The following is a 16,842-nucleotide window of genomic DNA, read 5'->3' as shown; positions in this document are numbered from 1 at the left end:
GCTTGCTCTCATGCTTTGACAATTATCGCCGCAGCCAAAGGGCAGCTGTGGCCAATGCAAATCGAGTTGCTCTTATTTGGTCATACACTGAGCTACAATCAGTGGTGTTCCGTCAGGGCCAGCAAGGCCTTCTCTGCTGGCCTAAACATTCTCAGAAAAGTAAATTTAATAAATTTACTTTTCTGAGAATAGCATTAATTTGTTATTTTATTTTCATAAATATGTAAACAAAATTATTCTCTGTATTATTCACGTCATATTATTTCCACTTAGTCGAGTGGCTTTCAATGTTATTTTAAATAACATTGAAAGTCACTCGATAAATAATTTATTTATTATGGTAGCGTTTTTAACCAATCATATTTCAGCTAGCTCGTGTTGCCAGGTAAATTAAACTTGGTCGGGGCCTTCAGATTAAACAGAGCAGGCCCCTGTGCGCTGTGAGTGAACGGGCACAGTCAGGTTGCAATAGCCAATCAGATCACTCGTGGTCTGACTCGTCTGGTACTCGGGCCAGCTAGAAGGCTTTACGTCGAGACTGGTCGTGCCGCGTTCGGTGATTGGATTAGCGCCTTTTCTGTTTACTGTGATTTGTTCAATAAAGATTCTTTAAAAAAAAGATTGGATTAGCGCCTGCTCGAGCTATCACTGCATTTTAACCCAAAATGGCCGAAGGAGAAGACGTTGCTCTGGTTGCAGAACTACTTTCCACACAATTTTCAAGACGGACCTTCCACGAAAAGCTGGATATTGTGCGAAGAGGTCGCCCAACTCCTGCGCTAGCTAGCCTGTCCCAGCAAGGAAAAGGGTTTGTCCGTCATTTTCAGACGAGCAATTATGAACGGTACCCGTGGCTCACAGCCTCTGAGAAACGCTGCAAATTGTACTGCTGGGAATGCCTATTGCTTGCAACTGACCGATTTGGTGTTTGGAGCCACACTGGATTGTTTTACCAAGGCAGCAAGGAAACATCAGAGCACGGCTGGGCACTTACAAGCTACGGTGCGTTTAAAAACGTTTGGGGACACTCGCGTAGATCTGCAGCTCAGTGAACAGGCACTACATTGGTGAGTAGATGAATTTTATTTTACATTTCTTCTTGTCATTTTATTTCGTTTGTACAAAATCAATGGTAACGAAATAAAATGACAAAGATACAAAAATGTATCCAATAAATCTGCTCACCTGCAATTTATAATGGCGCATTGTAGTCAAATTCGTGCACAAAAGTTCGTTCAATCTCAGCTGCTCAACGTTTTCAGTTATTTGCTGTTGTATCGCCGATTTTCAAAATGCAAATGATCTGTTGTTTACTATATTTTCAAAGAATAGTTTGTTTTGTAATTGGTTGGTTTGTGTCTTGTATGAAACTGCGACATTGTGCAATTTATTGGACAGACTTGTTTAAGATCACACAGCGTAATTTGGGTGGCATATTTAGTATTTTTAAATCATCTTTTTATTTTTGACAATATCTGTAAATTTAGTTTCCTGCTCTTAATTGTGAATGCATACTTGATTGGTTTTAAATGCTCCTGAAATTAAGTGCTGCTTGACGAGCCTATTCTATTGTGTATGTATGTGACGTCACTGAAGGCCTAAGGTTGAAATGCACGGCCCGCCACTGGACAATTGATCATATGAAAATGGGACAAAAATGTAGCTAGTCGTAAAAAGTGAAGAGACGAATTTGGGATTGGATTAAAAGACGATTCAACGCGCTAACCTTTGTTTTGCTTGTAAATGTAAAAAAGCTGCAAGCATCACATGTATAGAATATACTGTACATATTTCACGCCAGGCGACGTCCGGTGGGATGGATGTGACGTCAACAAGTTTGCACGTGAACATCTGGCGTGAGCTGTGGCCAACAACAGGATGCTCATCATTCTGCTTCTCTGTTTTACTTTTCCCCCCGGACTACAATAAATGGCTGAAAAGTGCATCTGTGACTGTTGCTGTAATTTCCCACATCCACTGTTACTGTAGTACGCGTCTATGATAAAAGATTGGGCATTTTACCTTTGATTTTGATAATTTTGGCTGCAATGTGTGGGCTTGATGGACACAGGCCAAAATCCTATCCACAGCATGACGAAAAATAAACGCTCTGCTTTGCTTTCATGGGCTTCCACATTCTCCTTCCGCCATTGCGGACCTCGCAATGAACCCGCCGGCCGAGTAGAACACTTTTGATCCATTCCAAATGTTGTTCAGCTGCCAAAGCATCGAGAGGATGATGGATGGCTCGGAGCGTATCAAACAATCGCATTGTAAACAAGACTCCAGATCAATATATACGCTGTTACAGAGCACTTGACACACAGAACTGGGCCTTCACGTAAGTGGACATACATCACGCCGCATGACCGCAGGCCACTTCTTCATGGATTATTGATCTACATATGAGAAATGACAGCGTTAATGCAGTATTAGTTCTGAATCTTCAGGCTCTGGCTGCATCAATGCAAAAAACACACACCTCCCACTGTAGAGTCCATCCGGAGTGCACCTTCTGGTCTTTGTCTAGAGGGAATTGTGGGATTTGCTTCTTCAAATGGCACAAAAACAATGTTCACATTATTTGTTCCACACTTTATGTTTACATGGCCCTCATCATCACTCAGACCTTAGTTCCAAACGGTGACATAACTGGTTTGTCACAAATACATACCGCCCACTGACTTGTTTTCATATTTAGTTTTCGAAGGCCACCATCGCCCACTGGTGGAGCTCTCATACCATAGTCATTAAAATCAGACACAATGGAGAAAGAATACAAACACACCGTTCATGTATCAAGCCATACAGTCCATTTTAGCCTCCTGAGAAAATTGTGTGCTCATTTCCAAAGATTTGAAGTGATGGTCTTTTGGAGATTGTTACATAATAACACTGTGCTATGTTTTTGGTGCTGTGGTGGCACAGTTTTTTTTTGTGTTTGGAAAAAAAAACATTGCAGTTTTCAAGTCGTTGACAGGGTAACTGAGTACAGTATATTATTTGTCTTTTTTGTTTAATGTGAATAGACATGCACTGTTAATCTAAAATAAGATTTGAAGAACACAATTCACAATTGGTAATCAAATTAATAGGTCATGATTAAAGTTGACATTCTAAGTTTGCACACCTCGGCAGAATGAAAGAAGAAAGAAAACATGACATGTACATTTTTGATCAGCGTGCTTGAGTTGTCATCATCAATTTAAAAAGGTACACACAATTATGTGATCACTAATAGCTACACTTGCCGAAACTCCCTAAATAAAACAAAGGTTTTCCACAATAGAAATTGCTAATATTTTACAAATTCTTCCAGCATCTGTAAACTTACCGCACAATTGTATTAAACCAGAAATTGAACTCATCCATCACTGGCGGTGGTTAACCTATGTCGATGGTTGATATTATGAATAATTGAATAATAGTGAACAAGTATTCATTACAATTACAGTTTTGATAAGTATCTTGAATGTGCTTTTTTTTTAAGGATCACCACATGACCATTTAATTTTTTCTTTGTACAGTTAATTATCCAAATGGCTTGAGGAATAGAATGATCGTCTGGACGTAACATTGGGGGGAACAAACAAACAAAGAACAGGTGCTGGTCCGCATTGATTTGCCAATTCACGAGCTACCTTCGCCTCAGCAGTTGTAACTCATGCAGGCTTACTCTAGGTGCATATTTGATTGTTAGCAATTTCTTAACAGTCGCAAGCTTGACGTATTCGGCACTCGTATTTTATTTTGATTTTTTTAGAAGTGGCGGGGCAGTGGGGGGCACTGGCGTAGCTAGCTGCCAACTCGCAAGAAGCCTCAGTTTATTTTGAATGAGTCAAGACGACGTTGTTGACTTTTTTTTCGGACTTCACTGACGTCTAATTTTCATAGTTCAAATTAATCCCTCGAGTAATATTGAGTTAATGGCGTACTTTGAACCGGGTTGGCCTTGCTATCCGCTAACTTTGCCCGTCCGAGGGACCCCTCACTGGCCGACTTTAAGTCCAATGGGTGATTTTTCAACCGAGCCTCCATTTTATCACGCACAGGCTAATGCAACACGTCGACGTAAGTCTCTGGTTGGATTTGATGCAATAAAAAAGTTCATATGTTCTTTAAAAAGTGTTTTAGCGTTGAAATCACTAATCGTTTACTTGAACATCATTTTGTGGTTTATTACAGGAGAATCTGACTTGAGGCCCACTTATCCTGAGTACCACGAGTTTTCAGAAAATACAAAAAAGTTCTTTTTGCAGATGTACGACCTTTTATGAATATTGACAACAATGCTGATATTTTGGTCCTCTAAATACATTTTTCTTTTATCGTCCAGCGCTCTCTATAATTTTGTAGCGGCTAATCCGAACATTGCTTTTCGAGACCCCAGGTTAACCGCCTGGCGCTTGAGTTTGCCATCTGAATACCGCCAATTCATACCAGGTAATTATTACTTCATTTCTCAACATGTTTGCCAGTTTAAGGGGAGATTTAATTGTGCGCACCAATAAAAGACCTTTAAAAGGATGTACAGTATGCTGCACAATTTTCACATGTCCACCTGCACATTGAGAATGATATCCACTACAAGGTCAACATCAACAATTATGACGTATGAATGTTGAGATTTTGATAATTCAATAATAACTATTACAGTGGTTGATGTACAACTGCGGCCATTCTCAGAGAATAATTTGAGAGTCATGCGGCTATTTAGACAAGGTAAATTAACAACTGATATTACGGATAGACATTTGACCCCTCCCAAAAAATCCTTCATTTGGTAATGGGGTAACGCAACAGTGTGTTCACCCACTTTCAATTCTAAATGTAATTTCAAAAGTGCAGCTCACTGACATCGTACAAAGTTTACAAAAAATAAATGAGCATGAGCAGCTGGAAATTGGAAGCAGCACTGGTGTTATTCCAATGTCTGCTATAGATTATTTCAGTTTTGCCGTAAAATGAAGCAACTGGGAAGTGAAAACCACTGACAAAATATAGCTGTGTCCTAGGGTTGGGCATCACTTGAATTTCGACGATTCGCGTTGTATGATTGAATGATTCTGAATTCAGATTCTTGGGGGGAGATCATTTGAACTTCTCTGTTATTGAATTGTATGAACTACTGTTTATGAACTGTACTAAGAATTTTTCGAAGGACTGTTTTTAATATTTATTATATACTAATATAATATTGGGATATAACAAACATTTTCCCAAGAGGGCTTTATTTTTGAGGACTTTAAGAAAATGCAATAATGCAGCAGGTACTTTAAAGTGAACAACCGACAGCACATTTGTTTGAACAAACACAGAAAGAGCTCTGTTGTTGATAGACGCACAAAACCCTTGCTAAAGGTGGATATGAGAGTTGAACTATTCCCATGATGCGATTATATATGAAATGAAGTCAATACAGTTCACGTAGATAGAACCAAATCTGTACAGCTACACTAGGGCCAAATCAAATAGCTTTGAGAATGTGTTTACTATGTCATAACACGGCAGGTAAAAAGTAGGCAAAGGATGTAGGATGAAATAATTTCGGTAAGTGGACATCAGGACAACATAGCCAGCCCAGTTTACAATCCGAGCCAAAAAGGAGCAAGCAAAGCCTCTTTGGTGTGTCTGCTAAGTACTGTATATGGACTTGTTTACAGCTGTTAAACCAAGATAGCAAAAGATTTAGAAAACGCCCCTCCCACCTGAATAACGAGTGATGTTCATGCATTTTCCCCCCTTAATGTCTGAGATATTTGGTAAACATGTCAACATCCATCCATCCATTTTCTAATCCGTTAATCCGCACAAGGGTCGCGGGCGTGCTGGAGCCTAACCCAGGTGTCTTCGGGCAGTAGGCGGGTTACACCCTGAACTGGTTGACAGCAAATCCTGGGCCACACAGACATAGACAAGCATTCGCGCTCTCAATCACACCTAGGAACAATTTAGAGTGTTCCATTCACCTGCCATGCATGTTTTTGGAATGTGGGAGGAAATTGTAGTACCCGGAGAAAAACCACGCAGGCACGGGGAGAACATGCAAACTCCACACAGGAAAGCCGAGACAGCAATCGAACCCAACAATTGTTTGGGTTTAAATTCTTTTTTCCGATACACTTTCGCTATGGTGGTGGTCGAATGTAGAGTCAATTTTCAAGTTGTTTAATTAGATATATCTTCTGATCGATTATTTTTTTTCCTTTTCTTTTTCAAACTCACTGATCAAAGATCAACCCCTAAAATCCTGACTGCCTAAAGCCTGGTTTTGAACACTTGATTCCCACATCATTGTAAAAAAAAAAAAATGTTGGGCTTCTTTAGAAAGCAAATTGCTTGAAGAGAGCCGCCTCTGCTGGTTACATTCGAGTAGCACATTCGATTTGACCTCCAATTGATGATCTCCAAACACAATAAATTCTGCTCAGTTCACATAATGCCGACGTTAATTGATTGTTGTACCTGTCCCTTTTTAGAAATTGAAGGCTGAATACTGCAGGTGTCAGGTGTACCTAATCTAGTTGCACATGACTGATGTATTTTTCACATGCACTGCAATTGACAGCCATGTTTGTTTTTTCATAGATGAAGCACATTTTTTCCATTTTATGCAAAGACACCCTGCAATAGAACTGCTCTTCCAACAGGCATGGTCCATGCGTAAGTTCACCTGCCGTTGGAGCATGTGCATGAACTGCTTTTTTTTTCTCACTTTCATTCCAGATAACTGAAATAGCAGCAAGCCAAACGTAATGTATAACCAGTACAATACTTGCATATAAGGCCCGGAGTTAGTTTACAGCATTTTATTTGTCCACATTGTTTTCATCATAGGTACATATATCGGGCTTGGAGCAAGGAGTCCATTTGGAAATATACATAAGAGTAATACTTCCGGTTGTACCAGCCAAAAAAGTTAAACACTCCTGAGGTTACCCTGTTTTAAATTTGAGGATAATAGTCAGAATATGCTTCTAAAGTTGCACAAGGCTTAAAACCGCCTGTCATGTGGCCAGTTGAGCACATCGCTCAATGTGCATTAAAGTATGAAAGTAAACTGCATAAATTAGCTTTCTTTTGGGTCAACAAATGGCTCATAGTCATAATCGGTGTACCTCACTCAAGCTCACTTTAGTGCAAATCGGTATTTAGGTTGCTCTTGGGTATTTTGGAGATTTTTGCAACAGTGATTCCCCAAATTATCGAGGCATACAGTACCTCACTATAGCACACTTCAGTGAAAATCACAGCCATGTTTACTTGACTTTTTCAAAGGCTTTTTTGCATGCAATTCTTAAAAAAACGAAAAAATGATTTGTTGACATAGTTAATGTCATTATAGAGCTCAGTTCAGCAGGCGTTACTTTATTTTGTGCATAGGTTTCCTTTTTCATCGACTTTTTGTCGTACCTTTGCAAAGGTTATTCAAAAAGTATTATACATGGTACACAGTCATAGCCATTAATGCAGTTATACTAAGAATAATTCATTACTAATAATTGTGTGTGTGTGTGTGTGTTGTTAGAAATGCCGCAAGTATTATTGCAAACATCCCCTAAACAGTTCAAGGGAAATTTCACACAAAAAGTGTGGCCGTGCCCTGCTGACTGCATCGCCAACGTTGCAGACAGCTTCCAAACCATCTACGACAGACCACGAATGGAGAGACCAACATTTCAAGTATGGATAGAAGCAGAAAGTTTGATTGACACTTCCTGTGTTGTGAATAGAGGATTCCGTGAAAAAGTATTTGCCCTCATCTCAAACTTTTTTTTGGGGGGGTGCTTATTTTTGAGGGCTGTTTAATCGGCCAGCCAATTAAATGTACAATGTTGGCCCTTCAAATATTGGCCAAAATCGAGCTACCTGACCCTGTGTGAAAAAATAATTGCCCAATTTGTTGAATAATTAAGTAACTGTAGCTAATCCCGTTTTTTTTTTTTTAGAAACCAAAATTAATTTTGACTGACGAGCCTGATTACCTCCAGACCTGTTGAGTTAAAAAATAACCGAAATGGCACCTGTATGAAGTTTGCCCTCCAAAAAAATAAAAAAGCGGTAACAAATTGCTTAAAAAAAAATCAAGAAGAAATGAAATAAACTGACATGTATCAGTCTCGAAAGTAGTGCTGAGTGATAATTCAATATCAATATATATCGCAATAGACACGTGATCAGTATAAATAGAAAATTCTGCTTGTTATATCGTCTAAACAAAGCAGGAAGCAGCTGTCGGCCGAGGCTACATTTTGACGTTACATTGGTGCCACACTTATGAGTACCTGAGAGGTCATTTGGAGCAGGTTTAGTTAAAAAAAAAAAAAATTACAGTTTGATGATCTGAAACTTTCAAGGGGAGAAACTATGCAAAAAAGTTAGAATTTGAGAGGGTGGGGAAGATACTTCTTCACAGCTCTTAGTGTAATTCTGCATTCTCGTAGCAGGGATCAGTTCGAGCACTGTCCAGTGCTCGTGGTGTCATGCAGGGTCTGCCTGACTTCTCTCTGGACTTGGAGCAAACTAGATGCCATCAGCAAGGAAAACATCAACCATTTAGCCAGATGTCTGTGACACCTAACAGATGGAACAATTCAGCTCATGGCATCAATTTTCAGTGAGTAGACTCTCAACAAACACCGGTAATGCTTAACCCTGGAGAACCCACGGGGTCAAATTTGGCCCCTATAAATTCTGCTACTCAAATGCTACTCTAAAATCCCAACCGGTCAAATTTGGCCCTAATCGTAAATTAGGATTAAAGCATTAAATATTTGAAAAAACATATATTTTGGTGTTCAGTGAACATATAGCAGTCATTTAATGTATAATTCATCATTTTCCGAAGAAGAAAAGGGTTCTTGGGTTCTCCAGGGTAGTATGGGGGTGACTTTTTCTTTTTCTTTTTTTTTAAACAAATTGCATACAGTAATCCCTCGTTTATCGTGGTTAATGGGGACCAAAACCACCCGCGATAAATGAAAATCCGCGAAGTAGTAACCCCCCCCGCCCCTCCATATACTGTTAGGTACATGTACATAATATTTATAAGGCCAAATTTAATGGTATACATGCATGTAGAAGTAAATATTGAAGTAATTAACATGACTTAATGCTGTATTCTAATAGATTTAAACATATAAGTTAGGTTAGTTTATGAATAACAAAATACAGTAAACATATAAAAAGAATTTAAGACCGCAAATGGTCCGCGAGAAGCCGCGAAAGTCAGCAAAACAACAGCGAGTCACATAGAGCAACATATACAATACTGTACTACATGTATATGGGGAATATATATATATATACAGTATATACTGTATATATAATTAAAAAAATAATGAATATGTTTGAAAAAATCCGCGATGCACTGAAGCCGCGATAAACGAACCGCGAAATAGCGAGGGATCACTGTATATGCTACAGTAAGTGCGGCACATTAGTGCAGTGATTTCCAACCTCCATTAAGCCAAGGCACATAGTTTAGGTTAAAAAAATCACATGGCACGGCACCAAACCAAATTGTCACAAAAAGAGGACACATATATCAATTTAATACTTTTTGCCATCGAATAGAAGACAATTTATTTGTTGTTTCTGCCACAATAAGCTGCTGGAATAGATAGAAGGGCAAAGGCACATTATTTGTTATTCATAAATAATTTTCTCACCAACTAAGGGAAATTTTGTAATTTCCCGTGACATACCGTTAGAGCCCTCATGGCTCACTAATGGGCCACAGCACAGTGGTTGTGAATCACTGCATTAGTGACATGGTGCACTGGGCCCTTTTTCCAACATTCGGGGAGAATTTGAGAGTGTAAGGTCATGAACATAGTGGGGGCCAACCCGAGGCTATTTTTGTTTATTCACTTCAATGTTTGCTTGTTATGAATTTCGGGGTCAATTCATATTTCACAATACAGATGGCACTTGGGACTAACTGCTGTTTTTGTTTTGATTTTTTTTTTGTTGATTTTTGTGGCTTTTTGTGCCTGCACTGTATACCCATTTCCACAGGAATTAGGGATGACAACAGTGGAACTTTTAACAAGTGAACTCATTGTCCCCAGAGAGTGGTACTCATCAAAATGCTTAATATTCAAAACTTTCATCAAGGTTAAGGTTGAAAATAACAGTATGAATTCTATTTCCTTTCGTTTTTATGTAGCAGGTGAATGTTGAACAGTGTTCTGGAAGAGTTTGAGTTGCAAGGCTCCGCTTTAACTTGACCATGATTTGCTTGTTAATGTCAGAGCCATCCATTCTCTATACTGCTTTGCATCAAAAGGGTCACAGACATTTAGTCTTCTGTCAATCCAAGCTGCGTGTTTTTGGAACGTGGAAGAAAAAAAGTACAATTCAATTTGTTGAGTTCTTTTCTCCCGCATTTTCTGATGCTTGAACGGTTAAGTGATAGCTTACTATAGTTTTACCTTGGTGCAAAAAAAAAAAAGAATGTTACCTCAAATTCAACTATTTAAATAGCCTAAATTAACCAGGTATCCACTTGACTTTCCAGTGAGCAAGTAGCAACCACATCTCAGCTCACTCTAGCAACCTGCTGTTGAAAATTCACAGCTAAATGATCTTAAAGGTGCACCGTTGCCTCCTTGTATTCTGAGACAGATGTAGATTGGTCAAAGATAAAATATTTTGGGACTAGGCTGTGAATGTCTGCGCCCCATGTCGAGTCTCATCATCATTCATCCTGTTATTTTACGTTTCAGGTCTGAATGGCAGCCGTTCGAAATTGAGCTCCAGCCAAAGCTGTACGGCTTGATAGGAGATGAAGTTAAGTCTAGTAAGAAAACTGGTCTGCAAGTTCCACCTAAAGAAGGCCACTTCCAGATATCCGCTGAGGGAAATAAAGAGGAGATTTCCCCAGAGCACAGTATCGAAAATATGAAAGGTGACTCAAGCCATGCCAGCCTCATTCAGGAAGACAGCAGCCTAATCTTTGCTGTTCAGGAGTCGGCACGAGCAAGAGAGGCTCAATTTGTCAGTGAAGCAGCTGCATCCAGCAGCAACACTTGCGTAGTAGAGCAGAAGATCAGCACTGCAGATAAGTGCACCTCCACCATGCCTTGTGTTGCCTCTTCCGAGATCATGGTGAGCACACCATTCACCAAGCACTCGTCGGCCTTCACCCAAACTGAAGAGCTGCTCAAAGCCAACAAGACTGTGCTTACCGAGTTGCACATGTCTGATCTGGATGATGTTGTTAAGGTAAATAGAAGTCTCCTTTTTAATATGTTGTTGGGTAGAACTGAAGTTACCAAGGGTTAGAAACTTTCTTGTAAATTTTCCAGATATCGTTAGTTTGTGAACAATTAAAGCTGTGCACTTCGTAACTTAATATGCATTAAATCCTTTGTTTTTTTTAAAGTGGAAGTCGACCCCAAAATTGTCTTTACGATATGTTCAATGTGACCGCCACTAGCCTAAATATGGTATTGTAATTAATTGACACAATTGATGGACAAACTGAATGGTGAGCGGATCTCACAAACGTAGGCACAAATAAAATCCGTGCCAAAAATATTTATCTAAGGAAAAACGAAGGACCAACAAAATATAAACAGAAATCGCTGGCAACAAATTGCCAGGAAAACAAAACATGAACAGGCAATAGGCAAGGTGTCAGCAAAACCCAAAAATACACAAAACGAAATGGCAAGAGTCCAAAAACGCATAACCAAAATCAGCAAAAATCACTTCCACAAAAATACTAACAAAACTGGAATCTAAATGGACAACAGCGATTTGGAACATGGGCAAGGAGGTCTAGAAAATAACACTTGAGGCAGTACAGCGAGCAAGGTCAATAATCTGACTAGAACTTGGGAGCATGGCAGTCCTTAAATACTTGAACAGGCTTGATTAGACTAAGGAACAGGTGGACCTGTTGGATGGAGGGAAACACCCTTCCTTTCAGCTAGAGTTGAAACAAACCACACGCGTGAGCGCGCACGCGCACACACACACACACACGACTCACCCCCATTCTTCAGGGTTTTTCACGTGAGCACCCATTGTAAAGCCTGCTGATGGATGAAACTAGAATGTGACTGAATGAGCGTAGGCTTTCATTGAAGCCAAAAATGTCTTTAGATCTCATCATGGCATAAACACATCGATCTGCACATTCGTCTGGCTTTGCACAAAAGTTTTATTTGTTAATGCCAATCCCACTGCAATGTTTTGTGAATATATGTTATGCCCCTTTCTTTTGTGCTCTCTTTGTGCTTGGCGGTGGTAATAACAGATCGAAAGTTGAAAAGATTTGAATTAAATTAATAGTAGCCACATACCTTTTATATTTCAGGAATTTAGCAAATTTACGGTGGACCAGGAAGTGGCAAGGAAAAAAGAGGAGAGGTATCAAATCCTAATAGATTTTTTGGGGGGGACTGACGTGATGATATTTTAACTTTGACACATTTCTCCAGTCCGCATCATCCACATCGAAAGCAATGCGACTGCGTCGGACGTGCTCAGAAGGCAGAGCTAAGTGTGCTGGCCCTGCAGTACTACATGTACCGACAGCACTGCAGCAATTCTCAACTGTAAGATGGTTTCCTTTTGATGTGCAGTGGAACAAACTGTATGCTCCATGACACTGGTTGAAGTTGCTCTCACAGGAAACAAAACATTTAACTGTATAGAAGAAGTTTATCACGTTGTAACATTTTTAATTGCCATATAAGCTAAAGTAATTTGTGCCATGACAACCTAGTCACGTTAGCATCTGTGAGCATCAAATATGCTAATAGAAGACAAATGTTACAAGTTTTCCTCATGTTTCATAGGTCAACTCAGTCTCCAGCCAATATTCTGGATGTTCTACAGAAATTGGAATCTGACTATAAGAAGATGAGAGATGAGATTCTGGCAGGGATTCCTCTGGATCACCTCAAGCCTTTGACTATAGATTGTGACTGGGTGAGAACTGGAATGTATTACATTCACGTTATGACCAAAAATGTTGAAAAGAGATGCAATGTGCACTACCTGAAAACGCTGAACACCTTAACATGCCTCACAAAAATACAGTCCCCTTTCCATTCAACCCTACTTGGTTGTGCATGTGTAGCCAATAATACATTTATCACAATATTACAAAGACATCAATATTTGTCATTGAAAATGTTGAACTTCATATTCCTATTAACAATGTTTGACTTTCATATGATGCTCAGAGAAATCCCAGGGTGGACTGGGGCAAATCCAGAAGCACCAGCATGCCCGTCTCCTGTGAGAACAGTGTCACCTTCAAAGCAAACACTCCCGAAGAAAACCAATCAGGTATGCCATTAGGCCATCCATTGTCTTCTGCTTATCCGGGGTCGGGTAGCAGCTTTAGCAGGGAAACCCAGACTTCCTTCTCCCTAGCCACTTCATCCAGCTCTTCAGTGAAGATCCTGAAGCATGAGGCCACCTGGGAGACTGTGTCTCCAGTGTGGTGTGTCCTCAGGGGTCCCCAAGGGTTCCTCTCATTAGAACATGCCCAGAACTTCTCACCAGGGAGGCATCGAGGAGGCATCCTAATCAGCTGCCTGAGCCACCTCATCTATCTCCTCTCAATACAGAGCTTCAGGCGATTCTCCAATCTGTCTGTCAATCTCCCGCTCCTTTCTTTTTTCACTTTCAAACAAGATACTTGAAGTCCTCCACTTGCAAGTTCTCATCCCTGAGCCGCAGAGAACTTCACCCTTTTGCAACTGATGATCATGGTTTCAGAATTGGAGATGGTGATTCACATCCCAACTGCTTCATACTCAGCTGCGAACTTTTCCAGCAACAGTTGAAGAGTGCAGCAAAAAGCAGAGATGCAACATTATGCCCACCAAACTGGGCTCCTTCAACACCCTGACTGCCCCGAGAGACAACCTGTCCATAAAGGTTATGAATAGAATTTGTGACAAAGGGCAGCCTTGGCGACGTCCAACCCTCACCGGAAATAAACCCAACTTACTCTTGGCATCTGCCGTACAGGAACCGAACAGTCTGTATTTGGGGTTCCCGTAATCAGGATCCACCCACCCACCGCAGGATTCCTTGAGGGGCATGGTCAAAAACTTTGTCCAACTCGACAGAATGCGTGTAGATTAGTTGGGCGAACTCCCTGAGATCCACCAGAATCCTTCCAAGGATGTAAAGATGATTCCCTGTTCCAAAGCCAAGATTAAATCCAGGTTGAGGCATGTGATGACACCGTTCGGTTGCCCTTCTTAAAAGGGGGCCACCACCCCAATCGGCCAATCCAGAAGCACGATCTTAGATGTCCACGCAATGTTACAGAGGTATGCCAATCAATTCCGCCCCACAACTTCCAGAACAGAACCTCCAAGGGCTCCAAAAAGGGTGTTAATATGCTGGTGTCTGAGCTGCTGCTTGGCGCGTAGGCACAGATAACAGGCGAAGGAAAACTGCCCATTGAGATTAATCATTGGGGTTCTGAGCCATGCATTGTCTGGTCCCTCACCTCAGCCTTATTTTCCATGGATGACTATGACAGAGGCATGAAGCCTCAGACAACTTAGTTCCTAGCACGATTGCAGGAAAGTATGGGGGGGGGGGGGAATATATATATATATATATATATATATATATATACTGTATATAAATTTATAGATTTACTTCAGACCTTTGGTTGTTTGGTATGTCGTTGGCCTTGGACAACAGGTGCATGCAAAGAGCTGAACACGAGTGAGGCGTGGTATGACGCTGAGGAAGACCTTTATCCAGTCTCAGTATTTGCTGAGGGGAAAGAACAGTCAGGGGAAATGTCAAATGGTAAGATATACCATTTGAGGCCTTGCAGTTGTGAATAAACACCATCTTGATGTATTTCCTGTCTTATCATTGTTAACTTAGTGGGAATTGCCGCAGAATTGTCCAAGGAAGAGGAAATGGCTTCTGAACTTGATGTTCCTAACATAGCCAACAATGTGAATGAGGTGAGTCAACTCCCGTTGCTTCAATTACACTGAGGGACAATTTGAAAAAAAAAAGATGTTGAGGTAGATTATTATGTTAAAATTGACATGTTGATACTGTATAAAAATTGCAGTGAGTTTTTCTTCTCCATACCACCGTCTATTCATCAATTTTCTGAACCGTTTATCCCTTTTGAACCAATTTTAAATCCATCCGCTTTGTTGTCAAACTGCTACTTAGCGCTAAGCTAGCATGAGTATTTTCGTTTCCTTTCCAGCGTAGAAATGGCCAAACTCCCTTTGTACTGTATGCCTATGTGAGAGGCCAGCAATGATGCAACAAAGACAAATCCCCAGTTGCTCCTGATACTGTCATCAGTTGGTAAATTATGAAGCGCTTCGAGTACCGAAGGTCGACAGCCCATTTACTGTTTTACCAGCACTGCTGGGCCCTGTGGTTTTGATGCAAGTGTCTGTTTCTTTATAGCAGAGGATAGTGTTTTCATTTTTTAAATAGGACCGATTTTCAGCCAGTGAAGTGATGATTGAGCTGGTTTCTTAAGGAAATATGCAAATTGGGATCTTTACTTTTTGGAATGATTTTAGGCAGTGTGTGCTGGGTATTGTGAATACATCTCATGTTTCATTTGCAATTAGATTGCAAAGACATAAATTATGGTGAAGTTCTTCCTTTTTTGGGGGGATAACCACCGAGCCTGTGCTTTGTGTCTAGAAAAGCTTGGGGGTTAGCAGCACACCCACACCAAGGGCACCCTTTGTGCCCCAGCAGTATGGCACCATGGCCGCATTCGACACCCTGATGGCTGAGCTGACGCGCTTGCACCCGGGCGTGGCAAAGCGCAGCATTGTGGGCGCTTTACAGGAGCTGTGGGACATTTACCAAAGTGACCTCTGCCCTCTGCCCCTCAGCACTATCAGGCAAATGACATCCAACCTCCTTAACAAGCCAGCGAATGTGATGCCTCCTTAATTAAATTTTTGGTTGACAAAAAAAAAAAAAAAGACATTTATGTTTGACCTTTGAAAGTCATGATACATCCACAAGGTTTTGAATTCACCAGTTGTTTATAAATCTGGTTCGATTTTGGCACTGATGCCAGTGGTTTGTGTTAGATTTGTGTTATGACCGTTTATGCTTTCAGGAGTTTCCTCTGCCAGTATGCTGTTACGTTCCCGTATAGCTGTGTTAAAAGAGTTTGTATGCTGCTCCATTTGTTTTTTTCTTGCCATTAAAATCGAAATGGATTGACTCTGTAGCCATTATTGATGGCGTGAGACACGCTGCTGGAAATGAATGGTTTACGAAGGTGTTTTGAATACAGAATTCAACATTTTTCTCTATCCTTTATCCAGTTATTTAGCATGTTCCTCCTCTTAACAGCTGACTTTCAAACAAGAATAATAAGATATTTGTTTTGAATAAGTTGAGTCCAAATTCGCTTTAAAGTCTTTTTTTTAGTTACTCAATATTTCGGTATCTTAAAGTATCTCCGTGTTTTTATCAAGCATCTAATAAGTTACTATATTTAACAGACATCCAATTAGCATGTTTTTCCTCTGCTTTTTTTTTATCATCAAAGTAGCAAATATGCATTTCAGTTCCTTAAAAATTATATCCCTTCATGTTCACGGTATCTGTGACAACACGAAAAGGAAAGCTATTTTTATGTTCTGAAGAAAAAAAATGCAGCTTTTTTTTTTTTTAAACAAGAGACTCATTGACATGTAAATGATGTGAAATTTTGTCAATCACAGTGGAATAATCCATGTTGTTTTTGTCATGCTTCACAGCAATCAGCAGGGGTAGCTGTTTAACTAATTCATAGCTAATACTTTGGAGACTTCTTTCAGATGATGGTAGGTGGATAATTTTCAAATT

At 40.2% G+C, this 16,842-nt stretch overlaps 1 protein-coding gene and 1 long non-coding RNA gene across 2 annotated transcripts; both read left to right on the top strand.

Annotated features, from left to right (window-relative positions):
- The first annotated feature begins 4,308 nt into the window (after positions 1 to 4,308).
- LOC147197892 (uncharacterized) lies at positions 4,309 to 7,603 on the top strand. The gene is made up of 3 exons (XR_015102329.1): positions 4,309 to 4,443; positions 6,589 to 6,663; positions 7,529 to 7,603. It is a non-coding gene; the product is annotated as an uncharacterized LOC147197892 (long non-coding RNA).
- A 928-nt stretch (positions 7,604 to 8,531) lies between these two features.
- On the top strand, positions 8,532 to 15,933 carry rbm44 (RNA binding motif protein 44). The gene is made up of 9 exons (XM_086124328.1): positions 8,532 to 8,617; positions 10,731 to 11,229; positions 12,329 to 12,381; positions 12,453 to 12,569; positions 12,813 to 12,945; positions 13,203 to 13,308; positions 14,689 to 14,799; positions 14,881 to 14,963; positions 15,676 to 15,933. The coding sequence occupies exons 1-9, from the start codon at positions 8,565 to 8,567 to the stop codon at positions 15,931 to 15,933; spliced, it is 1,413 nt and encodes a 470-aa protein (XP_085980454.1). The 5' UTR covers positions 8,532 to 8,564.
- Positions 15,934 to 16,842: the final 909 nt, after the last annotated feature.

Source organism: Hippocampus guttulatus, chromosome 11 (assembly GCF_054856545.1).
Source record: "Hippocampus guttulatus isolate MCC_2025c chromosome 11, RoL_Hgut_1.0, whole genome shotgun sequence".
Lineage (NCBI taxonomy): Eukaryota > Metazoa > Chordata > Actinopteri > Syngnathiformes > Syngnathidae > Hippocampus > Hippocampus guttulatus.
Note: the sequence above shows the minus strand (reverse complement) of the source record. Positions and strands in the feature narration are given on the sequence as shown.

What these genes read in the sequence shown, in the direction of transcription:
- rbm44 (XM_086124328.1), top strand. Translation starts at nt 8,565, where the DNA reads ATGTCTGTGACACCTAACAGATGGAACAATTCAGCTCATGGCATCAAT. An exon ending in TCCCGAAGAAAACCAATCAG is followed by an intron (nt 13,309 to 14,688) that starts GTATGCCATTAG and finishes CTTGGACAACAG; the next exon opens with GTGCATGCAAAGAGCTGAAC. An exon ending in TAGCCAACAATGTGAATGAG is followed by an intron (nt 14,964 to 15,675) that starts GTGAGTCAACTC and finishes CTTTGTGTCTAG; the next exon opens with AAAAGCTTGGGGGTTAGCAG.